The sequence below is a fragment of the Mixophyes fleayi genome, chromosome 4 (assembly GCF_038048845.1).
Source record: "Mixophyes fleayi isolate aMixFle1 chromosome 4, aMixFle1.hap1, whole genome shotgun sequence".
Classification (NCBI taxonomy): domain Eukaryota; kingdom Metazoa; phylum Chordata; class Amphibia; order Anura; family Limnodynastidae; genus Mixophyes; species Mixophyes fleayi.
In genome coordinates this window covers 136,612,088-136,632,753 of record NC_134405.1, presented here as the reverse complement: position 1 = coordinate 136,632,753, position 20,666 = coordinate 136,612,088, and the positions used below count along the sequence as shown (strand labels likewise).

Sequence of the window (20,666 nt, the reverse complement as noted above, 5' to 3'; positions counted from 1 at the left end):
GTCAGTCATCACTATCAGTCGACACTTCCACCTGTCCAGTAGGTGGTGCAAGTGAGACCCCCAGAACTTGAATCTGACAAATGTGCGTGGGCTCAACCTCGGCACACCCTTACTGTCCTTTCCCTACACGCGTCCGTCCGCCCCCTCCCTCCCACGTTCCGAGGTTCAAGTTGTAGGCAGTTGGAAGTGTCATTTGCGTTCAGACAGGAATTGCATAAAATTGCTTTCACTGGTGTAAAATATACTTAGTATGAGCATACGCAGAGCAATTTCACACAAGAGACGGCAGGCCCTGTATTCTTTCAGAAGACCCATTTTATCTAATGCTTACATCAGAAGTTGCTTTCCAAGTCATACCCTCTAACTTTCCATGCATGCAATGCAAGACAAAGGGAGTGGAAAGTTGCAATACTGCTTGCTAGACACATCAATTATCAGCTCATAGGTCTCAGTAAAGAAAAGGAAGTTAGATATCTAATTCATATAGGTAAATTAAAGAATCTCTTATGCATGGTAGTGAATATTTAATATCAGCAAAAATTCTATATGAAGCTTGGTAACGTCTTATTCCAAGTTATAAAGGTAGATGTTGTTGTGACAGATGACTTTAATATAGTTTTACATAACACCTTAGATAGGTCTTTCCCTGTGGTCTGCTCATCAGATAGGACTGACTTCCAAAAATCCATAGCGTTAATACATTCTCTTAATCTTCATCTCTAATATGATAGACAGGGATCCTCTGACCAAAGAATAGACCTTCTACTCAGCTGTTCACACACCATACTCTAGGATTAACATGGTTCTGCTCAGCCATGACCTAACCTTAAAGCTACATGCAGTCCATGTATATCCAATAGTCGGATGACACCCGAATCTCAGTTAATCTTTCTGACTGTCTCTTATATTTATATGTCAATGTGGTATCCCTGGTGCATAATAGCATAGAACATTAATGACTACAGGATTACTAAATGAATATCTCAGTCTTAATACCCTTTCTGACACCCCACCTATAGTCATAAGAGAAGCCCATAAGCTACTGATGGGACATCTGATTAGCATATCCTCTGGAACTGAGAAAGAAAAACCAGCTGAATTCTTTTGTTTGTCCAAAAATTATAAGACCTGGAAACCAACATAAACCGTCTCCAGATCCACCAATACTTCAAGGATTAGAGAAATTAGAGGTGAATTAAATCAGTGCTAAAAATCTAAAATGGTTAAAACAAGGCATATAATATAATTGCTTCTAGCTTGAGGACAAGAAATTCTTGCAATCTAAAAGGCAACAAGTTGTCTCATCTATGACCCTATACTGATCCTCCAGGAGTTAAAATAAATATTTTATAAACCTCTATAACCATCATAAACTTCCAAGCAAACAGGAAGGCACAATAGAGAAAATAACTGATGACTTTCTGGTGACTGCTAATCTCCACAAGCTTTCGCCCACCGGGCTGAGCAACTTTGAAAAGAGATCTTCATTGAGTAAATTACAATCTGATCCAACCCAATTATATATGGAGTGACGATGAGAAATCTAAAAGTGGAAATATCATTGTTTACTGACGATTTCCCATTGCTTACACAATCTCAGGTCTCTCTTGTTAATCTTTTACAGGATCATTGCTAAATCTAGTGAGATAGCAGGTTAACAATGAATTCTTGTTTTGTTTATATTACAAATATGTTTCTTACACTTTGTTTTTTACAATTTTTGTCCACACTGGAGGGACCATACATTCTACCCCTTTCTATTATTTCTTCTTACTCTTTCGTCTGCTAGTCACTATTTTGGGACTTGTGGGTCTAGATAGCCTAGGGCCATCTTAACAACATTATGGGCCCCTGGGCAAAGCAGTGCAGCGGGGCCCCTAGATATAGATATATAGATGTATACAGATTCAGATATTGATATAGAGAGATAGAGATAGATAGATGTACTTGCTCAGTGACCCTTTGATAGGTTTTTTTTGCAGTTTTTTTTCTTTTGCAGGATTATTTATTCTCATTAAGAGCCGTGCCTATGGGGCCCCCTTCCCCGTGGGGCCCCCGGGCAGCTGCCCATCGTGCCCAATGGAAAAGATGGCCCTGAGATAGCCGTGCCTCCACCTAGGGCATCATGCCCTTTGCTAGCACACTTGCATCCGCTGTGTTGACCTCCTCTTCTCCTCGGCCAGCACCCTAGGTCGGTGATAATTATACCATATTACAGCCTATAAACTGAAAAGGCTCAGGCAAACCTTTACAAGGGGACAAAGTCGATAAAATTTTAACATCTATGCTTAGATCCAGACACTTTAGTCTTTAGTATGGTATGGGCCTTCCAAGATATTTAGGGAGTGAAGTTGGGGGACTCCAACTATAAGATATATTTTTATGCAGATGATATTCTCCTTATCCTCACAAACCCAATTATTACACTCCCTAATTTGTATAAAATCCTTGAATAAGGCAGAGTCTCGGGATACAAGATCAATTTCTCAAAATCAGAAACCTTTCACACTTAATTTTTCCCCACAGCCCACCACCACAGCCCACCATGCTTCCTCTTTTAATTTGGAATCGCAACCAAACAAAAAATAAAATATCTTAAAATCTCCATAACTTCATCATACAAAACTCTCTATCAAGAGACTTTCCCCCATCTTCTGTGCAGGATCACAAAATATATTGCCTCCTGTAAACTCCTGATAATATCGTGGCTGGGCAGGATCATAGCAAATAAAATATCCTCCCCAAGTTGATATACTACTTCCAGACCCTCCCAATAGCTGCCCCTCCCTCAGTGTTTGCTGTGATGATCTCTAAATTTATATGGAATAAGAACTCCCCAAGAGCCAAACAATCAATTCTCAAGAAACCAAATCTTTCAGGAGGAAAAGAGAGTCCCCAGACACCAAGCTTTACTATTGGGCTATCCATCTAGCTCAAATCACAGCAACATTTTGCTCCCCTTGACACTACTTCATGGGTAGACCTAGAGACTAAATCTTTAACTCTTACCTCCATCTCTTCCTTTTGGGAACTTCCTAGACATTGTAAGCATTTTACCTCTACTGCTCCGCCACCCCTCAGTTTTGCTGTGAAGTATGGCACATATGCTCTTCCACATGTAACCTTTCCACCACAATATCCTTGATTGCTCCCATATGGGATGACCCCCAATTTCCTCCAGGTTAATCACCTAGGCTCTGTAAGCATTGGTCCATCATGGAATCTTGCGTTAGAGGTTATTCACCAAAAATTCCCTTTGTTGGGGAATTTGCAATAGTTTAGGAATTCTTCCAAGTCCACCAATTTGCCCACTCTCTCTTCTCTTGTGATGCTTTTTTGTCAACCTATCCCAATTGAAAACCTTTGACAACCACCAGAAGAAAAGGCTTGGCAAGAGAATAGAGACAGTACGTCTTGCTCCTCAATATCAACACTGATTTAAAAAACTGCATATAAAGTTTATTGCCTTAGTATTGCACCCCTGATAAATTAAATAAAATGTTCCCAACAACTGACTCAAAATGTTGGAGGACTTGCATCCACAAGGGGACTTTCCCCCACATTTGGTGGACCTGCTATTTTGGGATAAGATCTATAGAATCCTAAACTCTATGACTGAAGCCCCAATCCCCAAAGATCCATGGATATTCCTCCTTTCTTATCCTCCCCAATATCTTTCTAAAAAAAATCCACAAAATTAGTTCTGCATTTTTGGCTGCAGCCAAGTCATCTATTGCTTTCCACTGGAAACAAGTGGACACCCCTTCCATCTCAGCACTTAAAAATCCTGTTCGGTATGTCTCATGCATGGAAAAGATCACATAATACCTCCACAACCACCAAGATATGTTTCTCAAAAAATTGGCCCAATGCAGCCGTTCCCAAACTGTGTGCCGCGGCACCACAAGGAGCCGCGGAGATCAAACAGGGGTGCTGCGGCCAGGCGCCAAGTGCTCCCCTCTGCCTGCCAGCAACCCATTTGTCCGCCGACCAGGCAAAAAAACAACAACTTACATTTACAGTGCCCAGCAGCCAAGTGCCACTTCTTACGTTATTTTGACCCAACTACTTAAAAACTGGGACTACCCAGTAATTATTTTGGCTTAAGGGTGCCTTGGAAAAATTAGGAAGACCCTGAGGGTGCCTCAAACTGAGAAAGTTTGGAAACCACTGGGCCAATGGCTTTTTAGGGAAGATAGGATTGACCTTCTCTCTCCCCTTGTGTCCTTGTTTATATTTTGATATTTTTTTTATTATTGTATAAATATTTGTGTTTTTTGTATCTGTTACTTGTGTCCATTGAAAATAAAATGTTGAAAAATAAATAAATAAATTTTTTTTTTTTACAATCTGAGGCTATGCTTTTGCATGGTTTCCCCATAGATAAGAACAGTCAGATCACCTAATTTAAATTAAAATTATTACCTCATCTTATGAACACTTATAGCAAGGGCATTTACCGCCACTATTTTTAAATCATTGTAGTAAAGATGAAAATAATGGCAAAATTCCTATATTTCATTCAAACCATGGTGTATGAATGCCATATCCACAGTCCCTTTACAGAAATTGTTTGGGAAAAACCCTCAAGGAGTCCATTAACAGAGAAGGCGGGTGATTTCCACATACAAACAGCAGGGGCAAACGCAGGATTTGTAGAGGGGGCTTCCACACCACGCCGCCAGTGGGCATGACCAGCATGCATGGGGGCGCGGTTATAATTTTAGACAGTGCTTGGCTGCTCTCAACTCTTCCTATCCCCATAATATACATGGGCAATGCTGCATGTACTACTATTAGGTGCACGCGGCTCTTCCTTTTCAAGCAGAGCCGTGTAAAGCGGGGTCACCTCAATCATACAGTGCCCCAGGCTTGGAGGGGGGTTTCCACTAGGAACCCCCCCCCCCTCGGTTTGCCTATGAACAGCTACTACTTAGCCTCCCATGTTGCACAACATGCTGAAACTTTTGTCTTTCATTACATCATTTCATGACTGGACATTTAAGTCACGTTTCTCATCATAATCTTTCTATCATCTATAAGAAGTGTACCCAAAATACAAAGACCGTCCCAGCTGAAGATTATACCATCTCATAAATGTTTTATAAAAATTGGGACTCTACTTCAATAAAATTTGCCCTTTCATCATCATGACCCCTTTTCCCCATCACTCTTATCTGGGATGATTCTGGCTTTCTTACTGGACTCTCCCCAAGCAACCTTACCTCATGGATTCAGGCTGGAATGGGATTTGTGGGAAAGGGATTTAGGTCCTACCACCTTAAGGAGGGTTATTGACAGGAGGTGCGAGAAGAAATAGCATATAGCTCAATTTGTACCTTGATCAAAGAAATGGCATAAAATGACACTGTATGTAAATTATAAAAGATGTAGGGCATGATAACTCTGGATGTAGGAGGAACTGTGGCTACAGGGGAACGGTTTACCATATATGGTGGAGCTGCCCACAGATTAAAACCCAGTGTGAGATAAACCATGGAAACTGGTTTACCAGACGTTGACCATGTTACCAACTACATCATCTATAGATTTCCACCCTTCTTCCCATCCCTCTCTCCACCACCACTTCATACTATAGATAAATAATATATTTTCTTTTGCATTATCGTTTGTAATGACCGTTATTATATTACTATAGTACTGTTAAAAAATGCAAAACTATAGATATTTCACGGCTATGTATACTTTATTACTTTCATGTTTATTGTTATTCTTATATTGTCTGCATTCAATAAAGAATTTAAAAGCAAATCAGATATACGGACGCAGTGTGGCTCACAGTGAGTTTCATCACATTTATAAACAGCTATACATTTGTTGTTATAACCTGCTTTTCACCAAAAAACGTATCACTATCAGTAAAAGAAAAAAAACACATTTTAACATGGATAAAAGTCACAGAGAATTTACAGCAAAATACAAGTTGCATAAATAATCTTGAAAACTGTGAATATAAAGAGCAATAATGTCCTGTATGTTCTAAGATCCTATTTAATTTCTGCAAAGAACCTGGGAAAAGAAGAAGGAAGCAGGAATTCAATAACTAGATGCAATCTTGCTCCTTAGCATATAATCATCATCATCTATTTATATAGTGCCACTTATTCCGCAGCGCTGTACAGAGAACTCACTCATATCAGTCCCTGCCCCATTGGATCTAAATATCCTAACACACACACAGACTGAGACAGACTAAGGGCAATTTTTTTAATAGCAGCCAATTAACCTACCAGTATGTTTTTGGAGTGTGGGAGGAAACCGGAGCACCCGGAGGAAACCCACGCAAACACAGGGAGAACATACAAACTCCACACAGATAAGGCCGTGGTTGGTAATTGAACTCCTGACCCCAGTGCTGTGAGGCAGAAGTGCTAACCACTAAGCCAGCGTGATGAAGGCAGTCCTGATGTCCTCTCACTCTCATGATTAATTTAGGACATAAATGAGGCTAAACTGTGCAGTATTTTAGGAGAAACACATGAAAGTTTTATTCAAATAATGGGTGGTTGTAAAGTGGTAGGAGGTTGAACTATTGGTGTAAGATTTACACTTTAGTACACAGCACCTCTTCAAATTTTTCTGCCTCCCTGGAAACCAAGGCATCTCCCAAGCGCAGAGTAGATATCTACCCTACAGCGTTTTATTGTGTCATTGTAACCAGATTCCCTGCCTGTGTAGTATACGTTCTTTTGGTACATACCTCAAATACAGGCACCCAAATAGGAGTCATTAGAAATTATTATAACCATTCAAGGCTGTAAGCCCCAATCACCTGGCACACTACTGTATAAATACTGGAAATTGTAACATCACAATAACATGTCTGGCCCTTATAAGTCTAACAACAAGTTATGTTTGTTATTTTCTAGACCAGTTATACAAGCAAAACATTTGTTTACTGGACAAAGCTCGTATTGAGTGGGAGACGGAACACATTAACACCTGTGAGGTATTTAAGTATTCCTTGTGCTCTTCCATTGTGTTTAGATTAGCATGTATGCATCATGCATATTTTATATATTCTGCATTTCAGGCATTTCAACTACAGGAGCAAGACCGGATCAGTATACTGCGCAACTCCCTCTGGGTTCATTCTAACCAGTTTTCCATGCAATGCGTGAAGGATGATGAGGTAAGAAGTACCATAATGCGTTACCTATCCACAATCATACATTTCCACATAGGAGGACGTAGCAGTACAAACTCTTCTCCAGCCTGCATCCACCAACAAGCTATTTTTATTTTATACTCAGACTAGATATCTTTTTAGATGGAGGAGGTTATATATGTCTGGAGTCCTCCTACCCTAGAAACACTGCCTAAGAAGGTGGGGATGCATAACCTAGCCACTTTTACACTGTTGGAGACCATGGAGGCCAAGGAATTTCAGTGTAATAACCTCTGGACTCGTCCTATACTTTTAATGGGAAATATTTTGTGCCTTCCAATATCACTTTGGAGGAAAAGTGTATTTCTAGACGCACTTTGCTCATGTTAAACAAAGCTTTATACACACAAAAGTGACACATGTAATTAAGACAGCAATGATGTTCCCTCACTCTTATTATTCATTTAAGCCATGAGAAGCTAAACCAAGCAGTATCTTAGTAGAAAACAGAAAAGTTTAAAATAATGAAAGCTGGTGATTCTAAAGTGGCAGGAGGCTGGATTTTGATTTTTTAACTTTTGCAGTGTGCACCTATTTAGATTTTTCCCCCTTTCCACACACCAAGGTGCACTTCTACTTTGCTATGCACTTTGATGTGCTCGGGGTTGACAATCTGGGTGCACAATTGCAAAACTAAAGCCGTCTGCGCTGCACATTGATTGCACTTTGTAAATGAACTCCTCTGCCTTTAAGTAGAGGGAGCAGATACCCACATGCCATAAACATTTTAAGTCCATCAACTGGACATTGACCAGATACTGTTGTAAAAAATAATCCATACAGTCCCTCTACTAACTGCTGTCAATCATTCTTGTCTAGATGCTGGAGGTTGTCCGACAGAGCCTGGAACAGTGTGAGGTGGACAAAGAACTGAATCTTTTCATTGAGGCCAAAACTACAGGAATGATTCCCCCTGGTACATTGCTCACATTTGCTTTTATCTGATGACCATCATTTCTGCACATATTTATCAGTGCTGCTGTGTATCACTGCAGTTTAGATTTTTCCTATGTAAGATAGTATTTAGTAATACTGTCAGACATGCATGACCTTGACACAACTTGTATGTGCTATTTCTTTGAGAATATGTTACTAAATTATATTAGCAGATCCCTATATCTTACACTTGGAGACGCAGCATTAGATTATCATTATCTACAAAACCACAAAATTAGCTGTACAGTGCCAACAAGCCTCTGACAGAGAGCCTGTCATTTCACACATTGATATAACATTCACTTTGTGCTTCCTGGAAAAAAGCTGCAAACCTGTAGATTTTTTATTATTATTATCTTTTATTCATAAGGCATCACAAAAGGTCTGCAGTGCCATACAGAGAAAGCAGTGATCCATTACACATTACATGATACATGAAGAACAAAGTACAAAGACCAGACATACGGAATAAACAAATATACAGATAAAACGTTAATACAGATCAAAATATTTCCGGGACAGTGAGTGAAAGTGATGTTAGCGATGAGCGTGAACTTGACCTGAGCTTAAGAAAACAGGGCTAGAGAAGCAGGCCAAGAGGTACACATAAACCGATAGCATGGTATCGACTGGGGAGTGGGGGGTTAAAGCCGAGAAAAGGGAGTTAAGAGGGAGGTTTATAAGCTTGGATAAATAAATGAGTCTTAAGGACACGTTGGAAGCCTGATGGAAGTCCTGGAAGCGGGAATGGCAAGAAGTAATCAATGAAGTAGTGAGGCGATGCACTTTGATGTGCGCATGGTCATTGGGAGAGTGGAGGGGGTGGGAAGGAATGTAGGCAGAGAAGAGGTTGGAGATGTTGTAGGGCGGAGGATTGATTGAGAGCTTTGAAGGTGAGGGTGAGGAGCTTAAATTTAATTCTATAGGCCACACTGAGCTAATGTAGCGAATGGCAGAGAGGGACAGAAGAGAGAGCAGTGGGAGAGAAAAATGAGCTGGTCAGCAGCACTGAAGATAGACCTAAGAGGGACAAGGTGAGAGTCAAGCAGGTCAGAGAGAAGGAGGTTACAGAAATCAAGGCGAGAGATTACAAGTGAATAAATAAGAGTTTTAATTGTTATCATGTCTTTTAGCAGCACTAACCAATGAACAAAATGTTCCCTACAACTGTTGATTAATTGCACATCTTGACTTGAAGGAATATTGTGCCATTCCTGTTTGCAGGACTGCTTCAACTAATTGTCATTTTGTCTTACACAATCCGGTCAGTTCTGGTTATGTCCCTACCTCTCCATCAGCTTAAAGTCGATGGAAAACCTCAGCAGGTTCTGAAGGAATGAATTGTATACTAGTCCCTTAATGCAGAAGATTGTTGCTGTAGGCCTCCAGTTCCTGTGGTCATCATAGAGCAAGTCTCTATCACACTGGGATCTCAGGTCAATGGGTCTCCCTTTTCCAGCTGCTCACACTTAGTATCACTGGTGTGCTCCATGCAAGACTTGCACTCCTGCCTTTCTTCCTATATCTTGTCTGACTGAAATATAAAGATAGCCACTCCACATGGAATTTTATGTGGTTCCTCCCATCAGTATCTAGGGCTGATAGGAAATGTAGTTGTTTAGCTGCCAAACACTGGGAATATTTCAGGACCTCAGGGGTTGCCCAGGGATTTGCCTGGTCTATTATTTCCGGCATCACAGGTACATAAAGGAGCATAGAAAGATATTCAGCCTGAGTAAACATTCCCTGTAACAGGACTGTAACCTTATCATGATACCCAGGGGAGAGGACTATCCCCAGATCCTGTTGCTGCAGGTAACCTCAGATTTGTTGGTAGGGTAACTTCACCAATCCCTTATTAGGGACTAGGAGGTAAGGTGCTGGATATCCATGTGGTGTGCGAATATTAGCTCACACTGTGACTGATAAGCAACACATTGTTCATAACCTGCATGGAGGATCATGGAAGCAGTCACAACTAATACACTAAATAACCATAAAAACATTGGATATATACAGATATAGTGTAGTATTACGATGCCTTTTGTACTTAAACTGGGAATGTATCTTGACTCCTGAAGTAGTAGTCTGGGGCTCAGTGCTTGCATGCCCTAGGGGCTGATTTCCCTATTCTGCCACATAGCTCAGGCAGACAATAGGACAGAGAGTCTTTCTGCTTTTTTTGTGCTGTCCATGGAAACCAGGATATGCTTCGACCAGTATGATAACACCACACCGCTAATATGTGAACTGTCCAGAACTGTAAGGTGCTGAACTCTGGGATAGCTCTCACATGGTCCTTCTCCTGGTCCCCTGTAAAGGAGGCTCCGGGAGGTATGGGACTGTGGGGCTAATTGGACAAATTAATTTACCTGCAATCAGGGTAAAGGTGTAGTGGAATAACAGGTTAACCTTTTCCAATGTTAAACGTGGATTTTGTTTCTTGGAGGAAGGATAGGGGGACACCTGCAACATCTTGTATTGTGAGAGGGTCATTACATCTCAATAAGATTGACAGGAAAGATCTGGAAGAAGATAAAGCAGTTATGGGGAAGACAAAAAAAGGCAACTGTACATAATGTTAAGTTCTGCAAACAGCCTTGCATCACCATAAAAGTATGTAAAGTCCTTTGGTTGCACATTTACTTATTTATTTAGGATGATTGTTATCATTTCTGATAAGATTCTGTCCCCAAGCCCAAGATATTTACACTGCCACAATTAATGGCTGAGATGAGCTACTCTTGTTGGGATGCAGTGGTTCATTTTTTCCCAAACATAATGTTGCTCATTTATACCAAAACTGTAGACATATGAGTGTTGCATTTTGCTCATTTGCAAAATTATGGAAAACAGTATTTTAGCAACTATTTCCACCCTTATGCGCATCAACAACTATTTTTTTATTTAAATCTAATCTAATCTAACTATCCTAAATTTATATTGAGATTAGCAAACTGCAATAGTTACAATAATTTAGTGTTTTGTTTTATTTTGTTGTTGTTTTCATTTATTTATTTTCTTTTTTTTGGGAGGGGGCAACCGAAAGGAGAGGTTTCCTCAATTTAATTTTTTTTTAAACTCATTAAGAGTTATTTATTAAAGTGCTAAATTGTGGCTACATTTTGTTCAAATCTCTGCTCTGGGAGATGTTAAACCAATATCAGCTTTTAGCAACACTGCTAATGTTCTCCTGGTACTGTGTGCTTGCAGGTCCTGTACTGTATGAGAGCTATAGTAATGGCTTTGTTCCAGGGAGCAGTAATGGACCCAACCTTCAAGCTGGCAGCAATAAGATGATTAAAAGGTGAGATATTAATTTATGTCATTGTAGGTGGAGTTTACATGGACCATTAACATAGAGAACATTTAGTTAATCAGGATTAAACACTGAGGCCACGGCAACGCTCACCATTAAAAAAAGGCACAGCCGGATGTTTTATATATAACGTTTCTCTTATATTTTGGTAATGCTAACGTACATCAAGACTACATACAATGACTATAAAAAGTCTCCATCCCTTTTGTCATTTTTTAAATTTTTTGGAGATATCTAGAGCACAAAACTTTCCTAAGACATGTTGCTACCATCTGCTGGTAAAATAATGGAAAGACACCCTCATTCAGCTGTATTATATGGGGCCTACTTAACAATTTCAGATTTCTGCCCCGTTTTTGTCCTTGTTGCGATGACAGATGAATGTTTGGGGCAGTTTACTATAAAAGTTCTGTCAGGACAGCGCAACCGATGGGAGGCTGTCCCGCCGCTGACTCTTTTCTATTGGACACTCTGGGTTCTGACCCAGCGTCTTTACTGCATAATCATTGTCATTGCGCAGCGGGGAGCAGGACCACGACTCACGGCCTGTGTCGCCCCAGAAAACGTAAAAGCTGCTAGTCTGCTGGGCACAGAAAAAAAAATCTTCCTCCATCCTCACAATTTTATCTCTGATATCTTAATTTCTAATAAGATCCAGAAACTTTTACATACATAGTTGTGGAAGGTATTAGGAGAGCCTTTATTTAAAACATTATTATTTTATTTTAGGTTTAACCGTTTTATAAAGCAAAACTATTAACTAGTTGTTGGTTGACAATATTTCCAAAATTTGTCATAATATATACAGTTCCGCTTGAGATAGCACAGTATTCTTAAACTATAACGACCTACATTAATATTTGTGTGTGATCAGCAGGTGAGGTTTCCTTGAGCTGCAGAGAGTGTTCATAGTCCTGTTTCTTCTGCTAAGAATTCTGTCTTCTTGAAGGGACATTATTTTTGCTTAATTGTGTCTAGCACATGGGACTGTATATTATTAGACCTAATTTTATGCAATCGTTCTGTGCAGGATTTGAGCAAATTTATGGAGTTGTGTCCACCACCTCTCTGACTGCTCCCGGTGGACTCTCCTTATCTACTATGCCCTCAGTGATATCATGCTACAGTCCCAATTATTTCACACATATCCATTGTCCTCAGCATAACTTCCAACTTTGAAAGTCCTCTAATCAGGACATAGAGATGTGCACACGAAAAGGTGCGCCACCACATTGCAATCAGAATTTGGTCACCTCTCAAGAGGAAGTCTGCCCCCAACCCCCACTCCCCTAAAATCTCTCATGCCACTGGTGCATAAAACACCTGTCATCCCATCCAACATTCCAACAGGAAAAAAATTCCAATGGTCGGGACAGCAGGACAGACCCCTCAAATTGGGTCTCTTATACCTAAATCAGGACAGTTGGATGATATACATTAGACTGTTTCACCAAGCTATTGTAATACAAGAGGATTATTATCCCTTAGTTGATTGACAGGGGGCTCTGAGAGAAGATAAAGGGATGAAAACTGGACAAGGATAAGCAAATATTGGAAACGTATTAAATGGTGCAAGCAGACCTACTAGTGCCATCATAGAAAGTAGGCATACGTCCTAAAACAAGTATATTTGTATTCACTTATCACTTAATATTTACATCAGACACATACAAAGGGATAATAGATAAAATAAAGCTAGAGTCCATTTAACTTTGCATTTGTGTCTCCAGGAGTCAATGATTGAAACAGCTGTATAATTTCTGGGTCGTTCAGCCTTCTTTGGTAATACACATCAAAAACTCAACTTTTTGTGTTTGTATTTTTTGTTTTTAAGGATTACTAACTTGTTGCATGGTTGTAGTGGAAGTATCAGGGACCTGGAAGAACTGAACAGTAGTCAGCCCACAGGTAAAGGTATAGTGCAGCTATGAATTATATAGTAATTGTATAGAATTGTATAGTAACAATAAATGTTTTATTTGGAAGTTTGACTGTATGTTCTGTCATTTTCAGTGACAGGGGATTCAGAATATGCCAGTATACCCATAGTTCCAAGAAGGGAATCCAATGAGTTTGACACAGAATGCCAAGAATACACTGTGCTCTATGATTACAGAAGCCAGGTAACAGATCTGAGCATCCTGAACGATGCACAGCAAGGTCTTTTGTATTATCATTACTGTTTAGCAACTTAATGCCAACATGACACATATGACATACATTCAAAATAAACCAAGTAGATATTGTGGACCCTGTCTCAGGGAGACCTTACAACCCAAAGAAAATGCAGGGATTTCTATAAACAATGAATGAGTAGACAAAAGATGGGAATTGTGTGAGGATGGATGGTAAACCTGTAGGTTTCATTGTAGGCTTCAATGTTCATTTGAGAGACCTCTTATAAATGTAGTGCTGGGGATAGAGCTGTGTAAGTTAGGGTTAGGTTTACATATTTGAATCACAATGAAATTAAAACCTAATGATGGGATTCGTACAGTGGGGCAGACCAAGACAATTGATTGAAGTATGTAGGGCTTGCACAGTAGATTGGATAGAATTAAGAAGGGAAAGTCTGTGAACTGGTATGTTGCTGATCAGGTTTTGATTAGTGAATGAATGGCAGTGGTATTTTTAGGTATATACAGGAAGTGTCCTTTGGATGTACATGTCAGGAAATGAAGTTTAAGATTGCAGGGTGGCATTCAAGAAGAAATGGCAGTGAGACAATTGCAGATGTGAGATGTGACTAACACAGAGATCAGGAAGGACAGATAGTTTTGTGTTTCATTTTTTCTCTTAAAGTTTATTGGTTGAAAGCATAAAACAAGTACATACTGTAAGTATAAATGGTGACAGCCACAGTTTATAGGGCAAAACAAATTGCAAGAGAATATAAGCTTGACTGTCACGAACACACACCCAGAATCCATGATTTGGATGTTTTCTTTGAGGGGTTAAACAGAATTTAAAAACTCATTCTTGCCCTCACTTTTCACACAGGTTACAGTGCTAGCGAAAGCACACCCCAAAGCAAGCACACCTAATCAGTGACACCAACTATTGCATTAGGGCAATAAGATGCCAAAATACTATTAGACAACTGTACACCCTGGCACACACTATGCTCAATGTTAGCAAAAAGGGATAACACATCACACCCTAGCACTCCAAAGGTTAATACAGCATGCACTAGCATGCAAGGGGTTAATAAAGTCAACCAATCAAAGGGTTAACTCATTCAGTCAATATTTCTATTCATTAAAGGCTTATGAATTTGTTTAGAAATCAAGGACAAGCTTATTCAATTTTAGATTTAATATAAAAGGGTAGAGGGCATTGGATATAATAGTAAATAAAACCTAAAGAATAAAATGACATACAAATAAATGAAATATAGTTATAAAATAAAGGGATAAAAATACATAAATGTAACACTTACATAGTTTATATTGTCTATATATTTGGGACCAGCAGAGTAACATGTATAGTCCTCAATTAGATTGAGTTCCCAGAGCTGACAATTATTCATAACATGAAGGAGGCTTATGAACATGCTCTTCTGGGATGTTCCTCAGAGGGGCAGTGTATATGCTAATATGGGGAGGAGATCCACCTGGGTGTGAATCATAACTTGTTCAGAAATTAGTCCAAAATCTTTATTCTTCCATATCTTTCCTCTGGCATATCACATTGGCATAATTCCCTATTCAATAGACAGGTCATAACCTCCCGTACAATTGAATATTAAATATGATTGTATTATGACATTATTTCAAAAGATAAGTGATTACTGTAGGTTCTCTGTAAATAGGTTATTTATAACTTGCATACCTTATACATTTTCTGTCCCTGAGTTTAAATTGGCACAAAGATTTATCAAAACATGAAATATGAAGAAGTGTGTTTTGAAGTTTATATTTTCTATTTAAATGCAGTATGATGACAACTGTGTCTTTTAAGCTGCCTGGAGCCTATAGCACTCCCTTTGTTATCACTCACACTTCAACAGGAATTTTCACCTCTTCTGAGACAGGGAGCTTGTTTTAGCTGACAACACCACTTTACCAATTGACTTTAAATATTAAGATCCACTTGTAAAAACCTTAATTTAGATGTCCTCTGATATTCTAGTTATTAGTGGGACATCCACAGATATGGTAACAAGTTTTCTCATAGGTGTGAAACTCTTGCTTTCACAAGACACAGTGAAATTAAGTGGACCTAACTGTAAACAATAAGAGTTCATATTTTCATGTGTTTTTATTAAATTGAGAGCAAACTTAACCGAAGGAAACCCAGGAACCTCCAAAATGGCAACTGAAGGACCAGCACATCCTGTCAGCTACTGATCCCATATATGCCTCTCAAACAACAATGCAGAAGTGGAAGCTGCTCAATGTATAAACTCATAGCAGGTGCTAGAAAGCTGCTAATCTATGTGTACATTTTGGGCCTGATTCTTTAAGGAGCGTATCTGACGATTTTGTGCATATAGTCCGCAAAATTCCTCTGCGCATGCCTAGAACCTACTCATATCTGCCACAGAATGCAGCCACGTTCAATTAATCTTCGAGTGCATAGGATGATTACTACAGCCTACGGTTTCAGGGAGGGGACAGGGCAGGTAGGGAAGGGGTGTTTGACTGGGGTCAATGTACAGTAAGGGCATGCCTTGTCTTGTGTAGTGGAGCACAGCAGACCTACACCCATATTCATCAGCGCAAGTATCTTTATATCCATTCCTTGTTGAATTCGGGTGGCACAGACCCGAATTACGTGCAGTCTGAAACAAACACACGTTGCTCTCAGTACGCGTGCCTTGATGAATCAGGTATATTTCTGTGTACTGTCTGCTGTGACTGGGCATGAGCAGGATCTCTATTTTGGCCATTTTAGTCAGTACTGTGGCCGTGGCGCATCTCACATGTAGATATATTGACTCTTTACTGTCTGAAACAGGTGTGTGTGTAAACCTCGACCTAAGAGTGCAACCGGCCACTATACACTTGTCAACAGATTGGTGAAGCTTCTAAATGTCTACAGGGAATAGTTTGGGGAAGTCAGCCTTTTTAAGAAATGCTCTAAGTGCATAAGCATGGACCTTAGCCTAGCAACCATGTTACCCCCATAAAGGTTGGAATAGTATACCCCATACTTGTCTAGTATGTTATGTGGATTGCTAACATAAGTATTCAGATCTGTGACATCCACTGAATCAATTTCTTAGCAAGCATAGTAGTTTCCATTGTCATAATATTGTGGGCCTGTGAACCAGAGCTTTCTTAGCAATGAACCAGCAGCATGTTTAGTTTGTTGTGAGTTTGACTTAATTCCTGGAGAACAATTTGGTCATGGGAGAGATTTTGCCTTTTTTATTTTAGAATTTTTTATCTTACGTGATGTTGTAGCAATCTTTGCCAAGCTGGTTATCTTTAGAACAAAAGCGAGTTTGTTTAGGTGTCCAATGATCATGGTTTTATGTACCACACATGAAATAGAGAAAGTGAAGTGCCAGCTGCATTTATAGAAGAAAAAAGACCCAGGGCATGGTTCTCTTTGGAGTATACAGGTTAGCGAGTGTTATCTCAGTGTCCTGGATTTTCCCAATTGCTAGTATTTAATTTGTACTGCATATAGATTCTATGAGTTTGACAAGGAATAGCATATACATCATCATCATTTATTTATATAGTGCCACTAATTCCGCAGCGCTGTACAGAGAACTCATTCACATCAGTCCCTGCCCCATTGGAGCTTACAGTCTAAATTCCCTAATATAGACACACACTCACACACACACAGAGAGAGAGACAGACAGACAGACAGACAGACAGAGAGGGAGAGACTAGGGTCAATTTTGATAGCAGCCAATTAACCTACCAGTATGTTTTTGGAGTGTGGGAGGAAACCAGAGCACCTGGAGGAAACCCATGCAAACACAGGGAGAACATACAAACTCCACACAGATAAGGCCATGGTTGGGAATTGAACTCATGACCCCAGTGCTGTGAGGCAGAAGTGCTAACCACTAGGCCACTGTGCTGCCCCATACATATACATATACATATACATATACATATACAGAGAAACAATAAAGTACCAAATAATCTATGCAATTGTTTATGTGGAAGTGTAATTTTGTTCATTACAGGCAGCTAAGTATTTGTGTCTTTAAAGTATATTTATACAACTAGCACCTTCTAGAAATATGTCTTAACATCCATATTTTGATTGATTCTTTCAGAACAGTGATGAGCTGGATATTAGTGCAGGAGACGTAGTGCGGGTGCTAGAGGAAGGTGCAGATGGCTGGTGGACTGTGGAGAGAAATGGACATACAGGACTGGTGCCTGCAACCTACATTGGCAAACCATAGGAGCTGAATCAGAAGCTAGAAGAACTAGAGGACATATAGTGCCACCTTCGATCGTTTACTAATTATGCCACTGCTGCTGCCACTCACTTTTATAGTCAATATTTAACACAGAAAATGATGGCAGTTAGCATTTCACTGTTAGTAAATCATATTTTAAAGGGGCATTGTGCATACACATATTGATTATATAGTTGTTTATGTGTACAAGTTTCTAAGTGAACAGGTTAAAAGAGAACTATCAGCAAAATAGCTATGTTTCTTAATGTTAAGTAGCATTAAATGTAATTGCATATTTCAACATACTTAATTAGAAACATTTGCCTAGTGACCATATTTGACATTTCTCCTAGTTCTACCATTTTAATATGTCTCTATTTGTGGAGAGATCATAAAATCGATCCAAAAAAATCATATTTTTAGATTTTTCCACTAGTTTCGTTGTTGTTGGTCAATTTATTAGATCATTGGGACATCTGTGGGCCTCCAAAAACTAGCTTTATAGGCCAACAGGTAACATGTATCCACTTGGTTTGTTCAGTTCACCCATTGAACAATCACATCTCCCCAATTTTATTGTAAGATAGTTGGTCATATTAGATACATTTAGTAATTTGGTGATTGGGGCTAACGTCTAGATGTCCATCATCATCATCATCAACATTTATTAATATAGCCCAAGCAAATTCTGTAGCGCTTTACAATTGGGAACAAACATTAATAAGACAATACTGGATAATACATCCACTAGTTGCCACATGAATGACTAGCATCAGCCTGTTCATTGACCACAGTCACAAACTGCTGTAACTGCAAACAAATTGTAACCAGAATAAAAGTTTAATCATATTTAATCATACTCAAAACAAAAGCTATTTATCAATGATACTTAGGGCCTGAGTCATTTAAGGAAAGTAAGGCAAAAAATGTTCTCCGGGAAAAACCATGTTACAATGCAAGGGGTGCAAATTAGTTTATTATTTTGCACATAAGTTAAATAATGGCTGTTTTTTCATGTAGAACACAAATACTTGATAGCTTTATTTTTATACTGAAATTTATAGTTGATCTAGGACATGCCTTACCCCAACTATAAATCTCTCCCCACATTTTAAATTTTCCTCCCCCTCCAATGCAACATGGTTTTGCCAAGGTGCTAAGTTAATTCCTTTTTTCTGCTTTACTCTCCTTAATGACTCAGGCCCTTAGCGTTCTTGTAATAATATGTAAAGTATGGAGTGATCTGAGATTAAAAGTCATTTAATGTCAGATCACATCATACTTATAGCCAGAGAGTAGTGCAAAGCCTGTACTCTTGAATATGCTTATAAAGCGAGGCGTTGCTATTGTCTTATGCTAAAATAAATTAACTTACATGGCATTTTTATGTATATTAAGGGCGCAGTAAAGTAAACAAAAAAATCAAGTTATTTTGTAAGAAAATTTTATTTAAATTGTTGACCTTTAGAACATAAGATGGACAATGGGCAAATGGGTGTAATTAAAGGGCAGTTTAATATATGCTTTGTATAACTTCTTGCTGAGTAACCATGGGTACTGCTTTGTTCTATGTCAGTTTCTTTATTCAAATGCAGTCATTCACCATTGTAATTTTCGTACAGAATGGCATGGTTCCACTTGATTCATTTGATTGATTTAATATTATTTAAAGCAACAGTCCTCTTGTGTGAGTTATTCTTTTTAAATTATACTCAATAAAATGAAAGGGTTTATTTTGTAAGTTTGGGTGATTAGGTCTTTAGCAGAGTGTATCTAACTTTACCAACTGGAAAATCTTCTCTTCAGTGAGAAGAAGATCATGTGCTGTTCTGTACATACGTCAAACTTCCACCACCAAGTCATCATTTGCCTATAAATGTGAGTACCAGGTTTGATAGCTGGGGTTATGTATCCTCTAATGTCCCTGTTTAAATATTTTATAAAGTTAAAAGAGGACATCTAACCATGTGAGCCATCCCTGAAAAGTCTCACAAAGTATGCAACAAACCTTTTCAAGTTAATCATCTGCAACAAACCTTTCTGACTAATAAATCTGACTTAATAATTCAATAGTGCAATCCTAACCACTAAATCTGGAAGCAGTTGACATTTGTCTGTCATAAAACAAAAAGCTCCATATTTGTTGGAACTGCCTGATTTCCAACAGTTGTGGGAAGATTAATTTTTGTGGTCTTATTTCCAGTGGCCCATGACTTGCACATTTGGTTTCACACTACCTGTTGGATTTTTAATTTGCCTGACTTAGGCTGAGATGGGAATCCTCTCAGTCTGCACCCAATGAATACTAAGCAGTTCCTATGGAGGTTGGATGTCCTTTCTGGTAGTCATCTCATTATTCTGCTAGCTGGCTTACCGGTGGGGTAGATATAAATGGATGCCCAGACTCCACTATGGACCATACCAGAAGATGACGGTCTTTGCTACAGTACACTCACAGGTCGTGTCTCCCAGATCTGCCCTGTAAGGCAACTTCTCACACAAAGGCCTAGTGACAGTGGATTAGACTTGGACAGGCCATGGGTCAGGACAGGCAACTTCATAAAACATGATGTTTAAGCTTAGAACAGAGGTGGTAACCCTGGTGAGAGATATAGCCACCCTTAAACCCTTCTTGTTCCAGAAAAGAGCTGATAATCTAGAGAATATACTGCAATTTATGAATAGTGTGGTCTCATGGGCCTCCCTGAAATAGCTAAGGGTCAAACATTGGGTGCATTCCTGGACATATGGCTGACGAATAAATATATATATATATATATGGGTGTGATGCATATTTATCATACTTTGCTATAGAAAGGGCTTACCAAGTCCCCATGAGGACCTTACCA

At 39.2% G+C, this 20,666-nt stretch overlaps 1 protein-coding gene across 4 annotated transcripts in view; it reads left to right on the top strand.

Annotated features, from left to right (window-relative positions):
* PSTPIP1 (proline-serine-threonine phosphatase interacting protein 1) overlaps window positions 1-18,455 on the top strand; it is an 89,690-nt gene extending 71,235 nt beyond the window's left edge. For 2 of the 4 annotated variants that reach the window (XM_075208421.1, XM_075208419.1), the window contains 7 exons: window positions 6,891-6,970; window positions 7,055-7,153; window positions 8,009-8,105; window positions 11,339-11,432; window positions 13,279-13,358; window positions 13,458-13,567; window positions 17,689-18,455. In XM_075208421.1, the coding sequence (XP_075064522.1) occupies window positions 6,891-6,970; window positions 7,055-7,153; window positions 8,009-8,105; window positions 11,339-11,432; window positions 13,279-13,358; window positions 13,458-13,567; window positions 17,689-17,820 (692 nt within the window). In that variant the 3' untranslated portion in view covers window positions 17,821-18,455. The remainder of the gene's footprint in view (window positions 1-6,890; window positions 6,971-7,054; window positions 7,154-8,008; window positions 8,106-11,338; window positions 11,433-13,278; window positions 13,359-13,457; window positions 13,568-17,688) is intronic. The other 2 variants (XM_075208420.1, XM_075208423.1) reach the window with 1 other exon arrangement.
* The last annotated feature ends 2,211 nt before the right edge of the window (window positions 18,456-20,666 follow it).